The following is a 14,395-nucleotide window of genomic DNA, read 5'->3' on the forward strand; positions in this document are numbered from 1 at the left end:
TAAACCTCAAACAAAAGGACTCCTACCTGTTAACATGATCTGCTGCTGGCGAAGATCGGCTTAGATAATCATTCTGAGCTTGTCGGCTGCTAACAATTCCCAACGGTGACGAACCAACCACATTACTTCCTACCAGACCATAAATCGATCCTGGCGGAATGGACAGTGGAGCGGGAACGCCCACTACGCTGCCACCAACACTTCGTGGCAATGGGGATTCTTTTCCCGAACGACCACCAGCAGCTGCATTTACTACCAAAGGTACAACACCAGAAGAACCGACTGCTCCACTACCGCCTGCCCCAGTACTTCGACCTTGCATCTGTTGTGAAGTTATATAATCATTCATAATGATTTGCCGTGAACTCAGCTGCTGGGAGGTTGGTTCCAAAGAAGGGTATGCTGCAACACCTGGGGCTCCATTACCATTTCCGCCACTGACGCTACGAACTCCAGCTCCATAAGGACTAAACTGAATTGGCAGGACATGACCTCCACCAGGAACCACTATAGTTTGTGCCGGACTCTGGCGCTTATAATCGTATGCTGACGCGTTGGAGCGTTTGTCCGGCAACAGTCCTCCACTACCACCATGCACAGGAGTTCCTTGGGTTATGGAGCCGATGAACTTGTCACTCATTATAACGGGCGATGAAGAAGCACCTGGGCGACCACTGGAAGCAACCGATGATGGTGGCGTTTGACGAAGAAGATGGTTTTCATATCGCGGGCTTAATGTTGCCGACGATGACGATTGACCCTGAATGATTAACTGGCTTTGCTGCTGCTGCTGCTGCTGTTGATTCACATTTACCGGTGTGCCATGCGTGATGGAACCTCCTTTGGGTACAGAACCACTGCCCGACAACTTAGGACTCAGCTTGGGAGTGTTCTTGCCCTTTGGAGCTCCATTACCAGATAATGGTGGAGGCGGCGTAAGGGAAGACAACGTTGATTGACGTCCCGATCCGGTGGAAACTTGCATCGATATACCCGTGCTACTCTGTCCCGGTCCAGTGCCTAGTGGTATGGTTAGATACGTCGCACCAGCACCAGCACCAGATGGCGATTTTGTTAGCGGTCGACCCAGTGCATCTGAAGCACCAGACACGGGCGGGTGATAGCTCACATACGGGCCACCTCCTGCAACAGCGGACGATGATGGAACGATAGGTCCCGGAAACGTGCCACCATCCGTCCGATAAACGGTAACAGACGCACCATGCGAATTTGGAGGTCCTGGGTGACCAAGCAGGAATTTATTGTTAACGTTGTTGTTGCTTCCACTGCTTGCACCAGTACCGTTGCTGCCAACAGAAGGACCGCTGTGGTGGTTGCTAGTACTGTGACTGTGAGCCGGTGGTGGTGGAAAGTTGCCTCCCCCTCCACTGCTGCTGTTGCCAACCTCCATTGTTTTTGTTGTAGCTGCTGTTACAGCGGCCACCGCTTCCGTCCGAGGTGTTTTCTTAATGCTGAGATCCAACGTCTGTGGTTCATCGTTCGGGGCACGCGCCACCGAAGAATTCAAGCTGGGCGATGCACCAAGATGAATGGAGTGTGGAATTGGTGTGATAGTAGCCGGAATTTGACCACCCAATGCATGATGATGACTTAACTGTACATGACCACCGACGAGTGGTGGCGGTAAAGATGAATGCGGCTGCTGACTTGGCGAAGCAATTATTTGTCCATGAGAATTTACCACCGTAATACCTAATGTAGACACTGGCATCGAATGCTGATTCGGTTGCTGCGTAGATTGAGACGGTGATACAGTGGAACTCCCTGCAATCGTCTGAGAAACGCCTGTCGCCGAGGTAAGCATTACCTTCGTTCCATCGCGATAATCTCTAATCATCGATGATGTTGTAGACGAAGAGTTTGTACCGGATGAAGACACGGACGGCGCAGAACCAGGTACTGGTTGGATTTGCTGTCCAGAGGGAACGGGAGGAGTGCCGCTAGGCCCAAACTGTAAATCACGTAAACCCGGCGGTGGTGGTTTGTTGGCTGGCGTTAGCGAATTATTCTTCAAGGATCTTTCAATCACGTTTAACATCACGTCCCGCACATTATGTAGTTCACTACCGCTCCCAGTACCTCCAAGGCCACCAACTCCACTGATCGCATTCGATCGAGGACCATTCGATTGTTGTTGCTGTGTGGTGGTGATGGAGTTGTGCAACATTGCAAGTCCAGTGTTATGGTGTAATGGTGGTGGATAGTGTGAATGCGATATAGGCGGATGTGGTAGAGAAACTTTAGGACTTTGTCTGTTTGCAGGAGACGATTCGTTTTCTTCGTCCGCTGTTTCCGTCGCTGAACTATCGTACTCTTCTGTGTGACGTAAAGGTTTCCTTGGCTGAGGTTGACCAGGTGGAAGTAAGCGATCATCCTCGTACGCCACGCCACTGCCCCCCGAAGATGTAGATGAAGAAGACCCAGTGATGATGGCGGTGGTTTTCGGTGGTGGAGCTAGAGAAATGGCCACTTCGCTACCGCTACCGCCGCTACTGTTACTATTGCCAATAACGCCAGCAGTAACATTGCTACCACCTAGCATCATTATTCCACCTTCGTCTAATTTCGCTGCATTCACACTTTCCGAAAGAGATGTTCCGTCACTAACGATGCCACTGCTATTGCCTTTCGTCCCCAGTGCCGCATTTCCGATTGTAACATTATTTGCTCCTGCATTGCCACTAGTTGGACTTTCGGCCGACGCTGTTGTATCACTGCCACCATCTCGTTCATCAGAGGACGACGATCCAGCACTAAGGTCCGATTCATCCCCATCCGTCATTACCGAACGGCGATCCTCGCTCGGGTGCAGCTTATAGTATTCATTTAGCGCTACATCAAGCCCATACTTTTTCTGATAGTGAAAATAGCAGCTCTTGAGCGCAAGAGCCGGTTTCGACAGCGACTCTGCAAATTGGTTCCATTTGGGCCCATGTTCTTGCAGCAATTTTTTCAATCGATTCACCTCATCATCCGTAAGGCTGGTGTTGCCGAGCAAATGTGGACCCATCTTGCGCCGAATACGCGTCAAGCACGCCGAACAGCATTTGCTTACATTTGGTGGTATTTGAAGCTCCTGCACGATCGGATCACGTATTTCGGGGGCCAATTCGAACAGCCGCGGTGGCAGATTGCGGAAACGCTTTACACGATCCTTCGGATTCGGGCACGTCGGAAGTGGACAGTGAGTGTAACGCGATTTCACCGATTTGCATTGACAACTGTTGCAAATTCTTGCCCCAGTAGGTATCTCCGCCTCCGATATACCGTATTGTGCGGCACGACTTCGCTCAATGGGCCGGGTTCGTGAGCATAGCTCTGCCTTACAGATGAAGCAGGTGTGTAGAGCACCGGTAGCATTTGTTTTGTCTGAAAGTAGAACGCACCAAAACAAGAACATTAATAGAAAGATCGAGACAAGCATTTATTGTAGCATACAACTTAAAGAGAAAGTTAGTTAGAAATATTATTTGCACTCCAGAAAATATAGTTTTTGTTGTTGCAAATTTACACAAAAATGGAAATACAATTTAAAAGTCATATTGCATGAATCACACAGAATACCCAACTATTAGAGAAGTGCAAAGGTTTCAGCCTCAGCTTTCACTTTATCACAATACACTACAAACCAGTATTTACCGACGAATTGAACATTCAGATTACCTATGCACATTCCGCAGAGAACATCATGTGCAAAGGTTGGTTTCAACTTATACTTTCAAAATACCACCGGAATCGTTTATGCAAAATATGAAATTCGATAGGGAGAGAAAGTACTAAAGTAAACACAATCCATGCAAAGAACTCGTACAGCTCTTGACGGCGCCGCCTTTGCCAACATACAAACCACCCCCACACGTTGGTTCGACACACACACAAACAAGCTAGACAAGCAAGAATCCGCTTCCAAAATTGCGCACCTAATTCTGACTTCAACACTCATCATCTACCCATCATCTAACTCATGTTACACATCATTCCGCGTATATAACTGCTGTATCTGCATTACTAAATGACTTTTGGGACGAAAAAGCAAATTCTTTAGACTGTATCGTTACCGTTACCTTGTTGCCGGTGGTACCCACTTGAGCATATTATTTTACGTTTCGTGAGAAATGTACCAATGTTAATTTCATCTCGCGAGCACCTAATCAACCGCTTCCACGTGCAACATTACACCGGGGAGGGGAAGGGTGTAATTTGGAAATATGAAGTCAACCCATCTGCGTCTTTCCTACCCATCACCCACACAACCTATCAAGAGGCGCGCCATCGTCGTAACCCAACCTCCACTAATCAAACTTTAGCTGATAAAGGCGCTGACAGAAGGGAAAATCGTTCAAATACTCTAACGAGAACTAACTGGTTGTGCGCGCACTGATTGCTTACTCGCTTTTTCGCTCTTTTAACCACTCACTCATTCATTTAATTAATTCAATTTAATTAGTGCGCGCGAATGACTCCCCCATTCCGGGAAAATGTAATGGAGTTTCAAACTTGTGTACTTCTTTTCTTTTCCCAGCGTATACCTCGTGTACTTTTGCTACCAAACTTGTGCTTTACCACTAGTAGGCAAGCGAAGAAGACAAACGAAATATTTGTCGACTCATATTCTACAGAAACGTTACGCGAACAATACATTTGTGAAGGAGGTAATTATAAACAAATGCTGTAATGTAATACGTCAGTAAAATGATTGATAACAAATAGATACTCTCACAACGACCCTAGACTTCTTCTCTTTATTTCTTCGACTCGTTTTCGTTTCTTCGACTTCATTTACCCCTAGCTGGGAAGTCAAATCCTGCGAACAGAGAATTGATCCGGATGAGATTTCGGACAGGTCTTATTGTGTGAAACCAATCCATCACCTAGTCGCCGTAACGAACAGTCAAACCTAAACATTGATGTTTTAATGTTTCTTACTTATTTTTAACGAGTTCCCCATACACGTCCCTTGCAAACCTTGCGAACGTTCTCTACACTTCTTTGATTCTACTTCATAAACACGCTTCACGCACGGAAACAATCGATTAGCATACTACTACTTGTGTAATGTGCATCTCCCTTTCATTGGAGCAAGGGAGATTCATCTTCATGTGTAACTGTGTGTGTCTTCGGAACCGTGCGGTTAGTCGGTCTGTCCACTCCAACACCAGTGCGCGCATTTGCGTGCTATTCGTTAGCCATATGTTTGTATTATGGATGTCAATTATAATTTATTATTTAAATATAATTACAATCATTTCCATGATTATCGGAACGATCAATAATGTATGGTTACACTACGAACCGCTAGTGGAACGCTATTGGACTGTTAGGCTATTTACTGCACTCCGGTTCTACTGTGTGTTAGCGGAAACTAGTTCTAGCTGTTTTGAAAAACATGCTTCATGTTGAACGACATGTTAAACAAACATATTGATTGGAGAATGGTGCATATATGTGCGGTTGGGTTGCATTCAAACGTCAAATTCAGATTAAGCCACAGTCAGGTTTTTTTACGGTCGTAATTACTATTTCCCTAGATGGCACAAAGCATCTAAAATGCATCCATAAACCCCAATTTTGATAACAATATCTATTTTTGCAACCTTTCCCAAAATTTATTGCACATATTGTACACCTCGAATAAACAATGTAGAATTGTTTAATAATAAAAAAAGGAAATAACTTTCACAAACTGCTCTACAACTATGAACCGATGATGATGATTCATTGACAGTAAAATCAAAATCCCACGATACAGGTTTTAAAACGACGACGCAAGCACTTTCCAAAATGATACCTCTTTCCATTTCACTTCAAAATCCATTTCCCGTTTGCCCCCCCATTAGCCCAGCCGCCACCAAACCCGCCAACACATGTTAATATTTTCCACGAGTAATTGAATCAAAATATCGCCAAGATAAACAACCCGCGCGATTCAGGGATCGATGCGCGAACATATGCAGAATTGACAGATACCGCGAAATTAAACGGAATGCTCTCACACTGCTACTACACGTGCTTCTTCTTCGGTAGCGCAAATGGAAGAGGACCACCAGCTTGCACCAGGTCGGTGTGGCAGGTTTGTCAAATCCTAAAAAGTGAACACTGCTATCAACGAACTCTAGGGTATGTTCGAGTGGTTGTACCAAATCATAGCCTACGGTCACACAATAACATAGAGAGCCCCCCCAATCTACTAGTAGGGTCATTAAATTATCCGATTCTTCAACCACTTTGACGCTACTGCAACACAAATCTCTAAAACTGCTTGCAACGCCCGATACATACGATACGGTGCAAACATCATATCGATTAGCGCGCGTCAACCCGCACTCTCATCTGGCCATCATCTCCTCTAATCCTTGCCCGCTGAATGACAATCAGGGATAGAGACCAAAAGCCTACGAATCGACGTAACTAACATTTATTTTACAACAACGGTTTACATCGAACAACTCCCATGGTTGGGGCGACGAGGATGATCCTCCCCGACGGGAAGTGGATGAAGCCATCGGGTGAACATCCAAATCGAAATTGGATCGTTTGGATTGCTCAACCGTTTTGCACCGATTACCTCTTCTCCTTTCCGTACTCTGCACCGGGGGACCGAGTTTTACTCCATTATCGTGTCCACCTACCACACCACACCACCATTCTTTTACTCATGATCTTGCCCCGTAAAGCAGCCATCCGGCGGCTAGGGTGATGGTTCTATGTGATTAAACGCATCCCGCGCTTTGTATTACTACCTCCGTCCGGTGCACAATTCGCTCGCAATGGGCAAATGAATAATTAAATCATTTTCCGTTGGAATTCCGATGGGACAGTGATATTTACGCGACTCAATAAGACCGGTTTTTGGTTATGTATTCTGTTAGAAACCGAAAAAATATTGTGTGACCATCGCATATTCGCCCAACAGGGACATTCACACGGTCTTTTACGAATTGATTAGTTAAAATACGTTTGTTTATTTAGTTATTGTTAGTTCTGTGAAACATTTTGCTATCGCTTAACATAAATAAGGCCGCTTATAATGAAAACTTTAGGCGTTTCGTTTGTTAATTAATAATTTAATTTAAAATTAGTAGTTGATCATAAATCACAGAAATTCCTTTTTATCCAAACCCAAGTTTGAGACATAAAATTAAAATTTAAAATTTATATTTTAAATAATTAAATTATTATTCATTATTAAATTAATAAATGTAAATCATTAACTTTTTAACGACTTCGGCGGTAACCTATTCCAAAAATAATTATCCTCTAAAATACCTATCTCGATGCAATAAAATAGGACGTAAAGAATAGTTTAAATAATTCTTTCCGTTGAAATTATCACGCAGCCACATACACTCTCACTCTCTTGCCCACGAAAACCAATTACCAAACATTTGAAAAAAAAGTTCTCGAAAACCGGCAAACCGAGCGGCCAGTGTATAAACTAACCGAGAGTACCGAGAGCTACCATCAGCCGCAAGGAAAAATTCTTCATATAAAATCCACAAATTAGTATAATTGCATTAATTTTTAATATATTCACAAATACCAATATGAACAAAGAAGAGATGAGGGCGAAAGGACATTGGTATAACAAAAAAAAAATAGAATTGTCCTTTGTAGCTTCTCTTGGTCGCCAGTCTATCTCTCCCGTCCGCAGGCCTGTATATCTATAGTTCGGTCCGTGTCTTTCCTGTGCCTGACTCTTCCCTTCTCTGCTCTGCTTTCACTTCCTCCTCCTCTGTATCTATCGCACCATTAATCCCTCCATCACTGTCCTTCGTTCTCTTCTACCTCTGATCCTACAAACTTTCAAAGATATTTCACCCTTTTAACCAACGTCGTGCACAATTTCCACTTCTACCCTACCGGTTCTCCCATCTGGTGATGAGTGGCCATCGTTTTTTTTTCAATTCGCCAAAGGGAATTGATCATAAAAGTGGTTTAAATCAACGAAACCAACAAAACGTATCATGAACAATTACTACATTGAATGCACATCTTCAATGCCCTGTGCAGGGCAGCACGAACGGAATACATGTACATAAATACCGAGATTAAAAGAAGTGTTCAATGTCCCGTTTAAGCTAGTGGGTAAGTAATATACACGCTCGATGAACCCGTCAACTTGTATCTATGATTTTGCACCAAACATTCTATTAGGAAAATGGAAAGATTTGGAAAAACAATTGGAGTTTGGACAATACCAAACAAAGGCGTTGAATAAATCAGTCGATTTTGGTTATTTCCAACGTTTACAACAATTTTCCCATATCCAAGGATCATAAAGCTCATTTTAATTTGCGTGTTCACATCAAAATTAAAAATATTTTAGTATTTTAATTGAAATAGTACCATTCGCAACTGGCAGAAAATCATCGCAACGAAACGCAATTTTGAAACTGGTCAGCGTTTTAAAATACTCCAATTTTAAATCTCCAACAATAAACCCTCACTGTATAGAAAAGTTTGAGAAGTACATGGTGACATTATTCATCTTCCTTTCCAACAAATTTCATACTTCTCGAAGCAAAACCCTCCGAAAAAAAAATACTTAAAAGCACATAAAATTACACTCTGGCCGCGCCAACGAAACCACCTTCAAATATTTGCTGTCATTTTGGAAGATTTCAACCGTGCTCGGTCGGAAGTTACCACACCGATGCCGATAAGTTAATACTGGTGATACACCGTCGTCGTTTTCACCAACGTATCCTCCCTCCATCTTCCCCGTTCGCCGGAACACTCTTTACACGAGCGGAAAGGAGGAACGGAGGGCCAATTTTGCATACGCGTCGTTTTCTTATTTGCAAACCATTAACAAAAAATACCAGTTAAAAAAGAACGACGAAACAACGGTACAAGGAAGCGATGGAACGAAATACGCGAACAAATTGCCTTTAGCACAACAAACGGTGGTGAGTTTGTTATAAATCCGCCCGAATTCATGAATAGGAACCAGAAGCTGTTATTTTAATACGACACGGGCAGAGAGGTTGACACAGTACAATCATATGTGAAACAGATAATATTTACTACGGAGGTTATGCAATTTCCACTCCAAAGCTTTTTTAACTATAATATCTTATTTTTTAAATTTTCAGCAAAATGTCAGCACGATAGTTGATCGGTTGTAAATAGTCCTTTGCAACTACACATCTTTCGTTCATTACTATCTGCTTTTTAATTAATCTCATGTACACTCAGTTTACATATTTTCGCCTTATACTGCATATATGTGTTCATTACTCCAAAATCATTGGAACGTGATATTAAACAAACATCTTGAATAACAATTAATTTTAACGTAAAGGCTAACAATCTGAAGCTAATACAGCATTGGAAACACTTTCACATTCACTAACTGGTTTGTGTTTTATGTAAGGATCTTTTGACTTATCTATACGAAGCAACAATTCAACAACCCCGTGCGTACTTGCCACACGTAAATCAAATAAGCGTACGTATTCAAAAGTACTTTGAAGGGTACCACCAATTTAGCAAAACCGCAACGGTGGGAACTGGAAAAAATAAATCTGAGGTTTCATTTATTTCCCAGCGGACACACACAGAGCGGTTCTACTAAAGCTCACGACACGACGAAGTGCGATACAAACAGAAACGTAAAAAAAAGGAATACCCACCAGAACACACAGCAAAAACCCATACATTTTCTCCCTTAGGCTAGGACTCGTTTTTTACCATTACCAACCCCAGCATCGTCGCTTCCCCTGCCGGAAAACACACGATTGTTCCGGCATTTATCCTACCTTCCACGAATCTAAGTTCGCATTTTTCGAGGCACCGTCAAATACGTTGGTTGGTTGGTTGGTTGTGGTAACGATGCGGTTCCCCGCGTTCTCTCTGACAGTTATATCATATCGGCGAACGAGTCAGCGAAAAAATCATAGATGAAATTGTTAAACAAATACTCTCAACTTGATTCGATTTTTTTACTGCACCCCCCGAAGCCTGTTCCTGCCAGTCCCTCTACGGGGGGGTACTCTTTAGATTTGTCTGCACAAATGGCATCTCAGATACGCCCGCGATCGTCTCGAATGAAGCGCACAGGAACCATTTTCTTTGCCTTTTACTCAAAAAGAACTGTTTGAAATCTCTCTACAGCGTCCAGTTTGGGACACGTCCGTTTGATACGCACGCTTTTGTTTTTCATTTCATTCCCTGGGCAGCTGTGTATTGTATTTATATATTTTATCTTCATTGTGGTTTTTGATTTTTGTTATTGAACAAAAACTTGTAAACAACACAACTAAACAATTATTTCATAAGAAATAATTTAACTAAAAGTGAGGCTGTTCAACAAATCCGTAGTAACACATTGTTTACATTAGCAAAGATAAGCAGCTCTATTTTAAATACAATAACACAATAATGTGAATATCACACATTCAATTATTGAAGGAGTAAACATTGCTACTGATGATTCTTTTCCTGCTATTATTATTAATAATATTCCCGTCCCGCCACGCGGTTACATCTATAATTTGATATTTAACGACTAACACATATTCCGTTATTACTATAGCGCTTACTCCTCTCTTTAATTTTCCTCTCAAGCATTCTCTAATGCTAACATTCTCTTTACTTCCCTCTCTTACGGTCTCTCTCTATCCATCTCACATTTATTAGTAGCATTAGCTTTTCATTTGGTCCGTGTGCCCAGTTTCTCCCACTGTGTTAATCTCTCGTATGCGTTTTCCACGATCATCTCCCTGCTGCTGCACATAGTGCCTGTGAGAGTGGAAACATGTGCCTATGTACTCCTGTCGCTTATAATTAAATATGCGGAGCATCCGAAAGTGGCTAAGGAAGCGTTCGTTCAAATTTCAATTCATTGCCAACCGCCACCGAGGTAGGTTCGGAAAGTTCGAAACTCGCGGGTCGTGAAAATGTGCGAATGAAGCCGTCGTTCGTTGTTGATTAGGTGAAATATGTTTACCAAACATTATTGCTTATTGAGAAAAGCCAAACTGAGTGATCCGGAATAGTGCGTTGTGAATATTCGCTCGTATGTAAAATAGATCCTGAAGTAATCACCATCGCGTACATATGTTTGGTACCTGGGTCAATCCAAATGCACCGGACGTGATCCTGGAGGTGGGACCACATCCTTGCAGCACACGTTATGCAGCCCATGCAGCTCTACTTGCCACACACAGTGGATATCTCAGAGCAGCTCTTCGTACACTTGATCAACACCACAGCAACACAACGGGCCCGTTACGGAGAGTAGTGTCGCAGCATTCCGGGATTAGTGCAACATCGGAAATATGTTCCCTTCCTTCCACTACAAACACCACCTCCTTGCTCTATCTGCCGAATGTAACACCGGAACAGTTCACACCCTTACTATCCTACATGTATACCGGCTATCTGGATCTGACGATGGACAACATTTTTGGAGTGCTTCTAGCGACTCATTTGCTTCATATGCCTCGAGCTTTGGAACTTTGTCGGACGTATCTGTCGTCGTCTGCTAGTGCCACTAACACTTCGACTTGCACTTCAATTTCTGGAGATCACTTACAGCGAAGTTATTTTGCCCCTAAACCAAATACAATCGTGGCAGCTACTGCCTTTTCGGCAGCCAATAGTACATCCAAATTAGTACGACCGATCGCTAGCAAAGCATTAGCCACTGTAGGATTGAACTTTATAGCACCTCCAACAGCGTCTCAGATTAATCTTCTTCCTAGTGCATCCTTCCGCAGTCTTGGTGCTACGTCTCAGGACATATCAAGTGAACATCCGGAGGAAGAATCACAACACGAAGCTCACTCCCCTTCACAAAGTCCCATCAGTGTTACGCGATATGAAGAGGAAGAAGAAAGCATAACACACTTAACACCGCAAGGTTCACCCCTTTTGGAATGTGATACCAAGGATGTTGTTAGCGCTGATCATAATTCCAAAGAAAGTAAATCGAAACCAGAAGAGCTTAAGCACCCAAACAATAGTAGTTCGGCGTTGCCTGAAGCATTGGATGACGAAAATCGTACGAAAAATCATCAAATAGCTTACACAAAGCGGCAAAAAATTCAACAACAAGACGTAACCAATGATGGTGCAAATGGTGTTATCATTGATATTGCCAGCTGTGACGGACCTGTGCGTTTCCGGCGAGTGTTGAACGTAATGTACGGTTGTAACAACAATACCAGAACAGTAGACTCTACTGACACATCCAAAGAGGCTGCATTCAGTTTCGCAGATGCGGGAAGCAATGTAAAGAGAAAAGTTTCCTGCTCGTTGCGTTACGCGTCATCATTTCACCAACAGGTAAGAAATTTATAAATATAATAACAAGCTGTCCGGTAATGTGTCTGGTAGCGGCGCCGGTCCCAAACGACAATACCGAGACAAAATCCCATCCTGATTGTTCCCCGTTATTCAAAATATACCGAAAGTAGAACTGTATATCCGGTAACAAAGTAAAATAAGTAAACACAGCAAACGATAACTTATTGCAGCAATTGCATTTATAGTTTAACTTACAGTCTCACACACATTACTTTTTTTTTCAAAATATCTTCTCAAAATAAAAGATGTATGGCGAAATATAATTATATCTCATAAGACGTATTTTAAAGTAATTTGCTAACGGTCCGTAATTTCGTTTCCACTACTCGTCCATAGATGGCGCGCAATATCAGCAACACTGGAAAGCTCGCATACGAAAGCTCGTCCTCATCATCGAACAGTAGTTGTCAAAAATATCAACACCTACAAACCCAGCTGCAACCAGTTGCTGCTTCACACTTCCTATTGTCACAGGATGAGGAACAGAAGGACGAAAACAGTCAAGAAGACATTGCGCCCTGCAATACGGAGTCTACTACCGATGCTGAGGGAAATTCTAGCTATACCTGTGTGTATTGCAAGCATACATTTAAATCGCACTACTGCTATCAAAAGCACGCCAAAAGACATCTCATTCCTCTCTGTTTAGACAACAAACCCACAGCAACTTATAGCAGTGCGTCCACAGTCAAAAGTGTATCGCACGCAGCTAGTCATCCTAGAGGGTACGATACACGTCGTCGATCTCACCAAAATTCCACCACCAACAGTAGTAGTACTAACACAATCAAAAGAGAAGTGAAACCCCTCGATATGAACGTGCAGTATTATCCGTGTAAAACGTGCGGTAGCAAGTTTCCTAGTTACTACTTTGTGCATAAGCATCGAAAACTTTGTCACACAGAGGAAGAAGACGATACGACCAATCTCAGCACAAGCACGGCTTCCAATATCACGTCTGTGAACATTTCTAAGGAGAGCAGCCACGAGGCAAAAGCTTTTCAACCGGAACCTAGCACTGAAGCCGGAAAGCGGTCAGATTTTCTAGCGAATGTAGACCATAACCCACTGCGTGTAGAACAGCAATGATAATTATAACGAGCTTATAGATGCTATTAGAATCATACAAAGTGAAACCACCAACCACATGCGTATAAAAAAATCTACAAGACCCCTTAAACTGAACCATATCACTACAAATATGTTAAATAATTTGGGATAACGTTTCACTAGTGTTAAGCCACAAAACGATGTTGTATGAGTCAAACATTGCAATAAATTATATCTTCGTCTCATCAACACAAAGAAAATATTTGTCCCCCAGGAACAAAGCTTATGGATGCTTACATTACATTGAGAATATATGACTAATAATTAGCTTGTAAAAATTTGCAAAATCTTTAAATCGCATTTTTGAGAAATTTTTCAAATTTGAACACAAAAAGTTACACCTATTCAATTGAATAGATAGTATTGGCTACAGTTATTCATTTTCCACGATTTTCAGTATGTGGGAAACAAATCCACAGCTTGGACTTATAATCTCCATAGCATCATTTTTCTCTTTGGTTTCGTTTAATAAAGAGCCTAGTAAGTTTTTGCTTTCTTTAAAATACGAGTTTTAATCATAGACACAAACCAACGCCACTTTCGTACTTGTCTTTTTGTTTCCTTTAAGTCACCTATTCCTATTCAAAATTGCACTTCGTATTTCCCATCTATTGCCTCATGACTGGATTACAGACTTAATTTTAAAAATTCAATTCCCTTGCAGTTTACTGCGGAACTGTTCGGACGGGATGTGGTACGATTTGTGTCTTGTAGCAAACCACAACAAACCTTTGTTGTTATGAACAAACACAAATAGTGAAGCCTTTTAGATACAATTTAGGCAAATAATACATAAACAATTATATAGCAAAAAAAAAACAAGTAAATAAATAATCATAAACATGAAATATTATATCACATACGCCAGAACTTACCTTCCTGGATGTCAGCAGCACTGCTTGATTCGTTGATATTGTCGTCCTTACGTTTGTTCGATGAGTCACTGTGAATA

The 14,395-nt window shown here is 42.3% G+C and overlaps 1 protein-coding gene across 12 annotated transcripts in view; it reads right to left on the reverse strand.

The window, feature by feature from the left end:
- LOC128304745 (uncharacterized) overlaps positions 1-14,395 on the reverse strand; it is a 49,048-nt gene that overhangs the window by 6,203 nt on the left and 28,450 nt on the right. For all 12 annotated transcript variants that reach the window (XM_053041973.1, XM_053041969.1, XM_053041970.1 and 9 more), the window contains 2 exons: positions 14,319-14,386; positions 27-3,390 (listed from right to left, as the gene is read on the reverse strand). In XM_053041973.1, coding sequence (XP_052897933.1) covers positions 27-3,390; positions 14,319-14,386 — 3,432 coding nt within the window. The remainder of the gene's footprint in view (positions 1-26; positions 3,391-14,318; positions 14,387-14,395) is intronic.

This window comes from Anopheles moucheti, chromosome 3, assembly GCF_943734755.1.
Source record: "Anopheles moucheti chromosome 3, idAnoMoucSN_F20_07, whole genome shotgun sequence".
In the NCBI taxonomy this organism is placed as follows: Eukaryota; Metazoa; Arthropoda; class Insecta; order Diptera; family Culicidae; genus Anopheles; species Anopheles moucheti.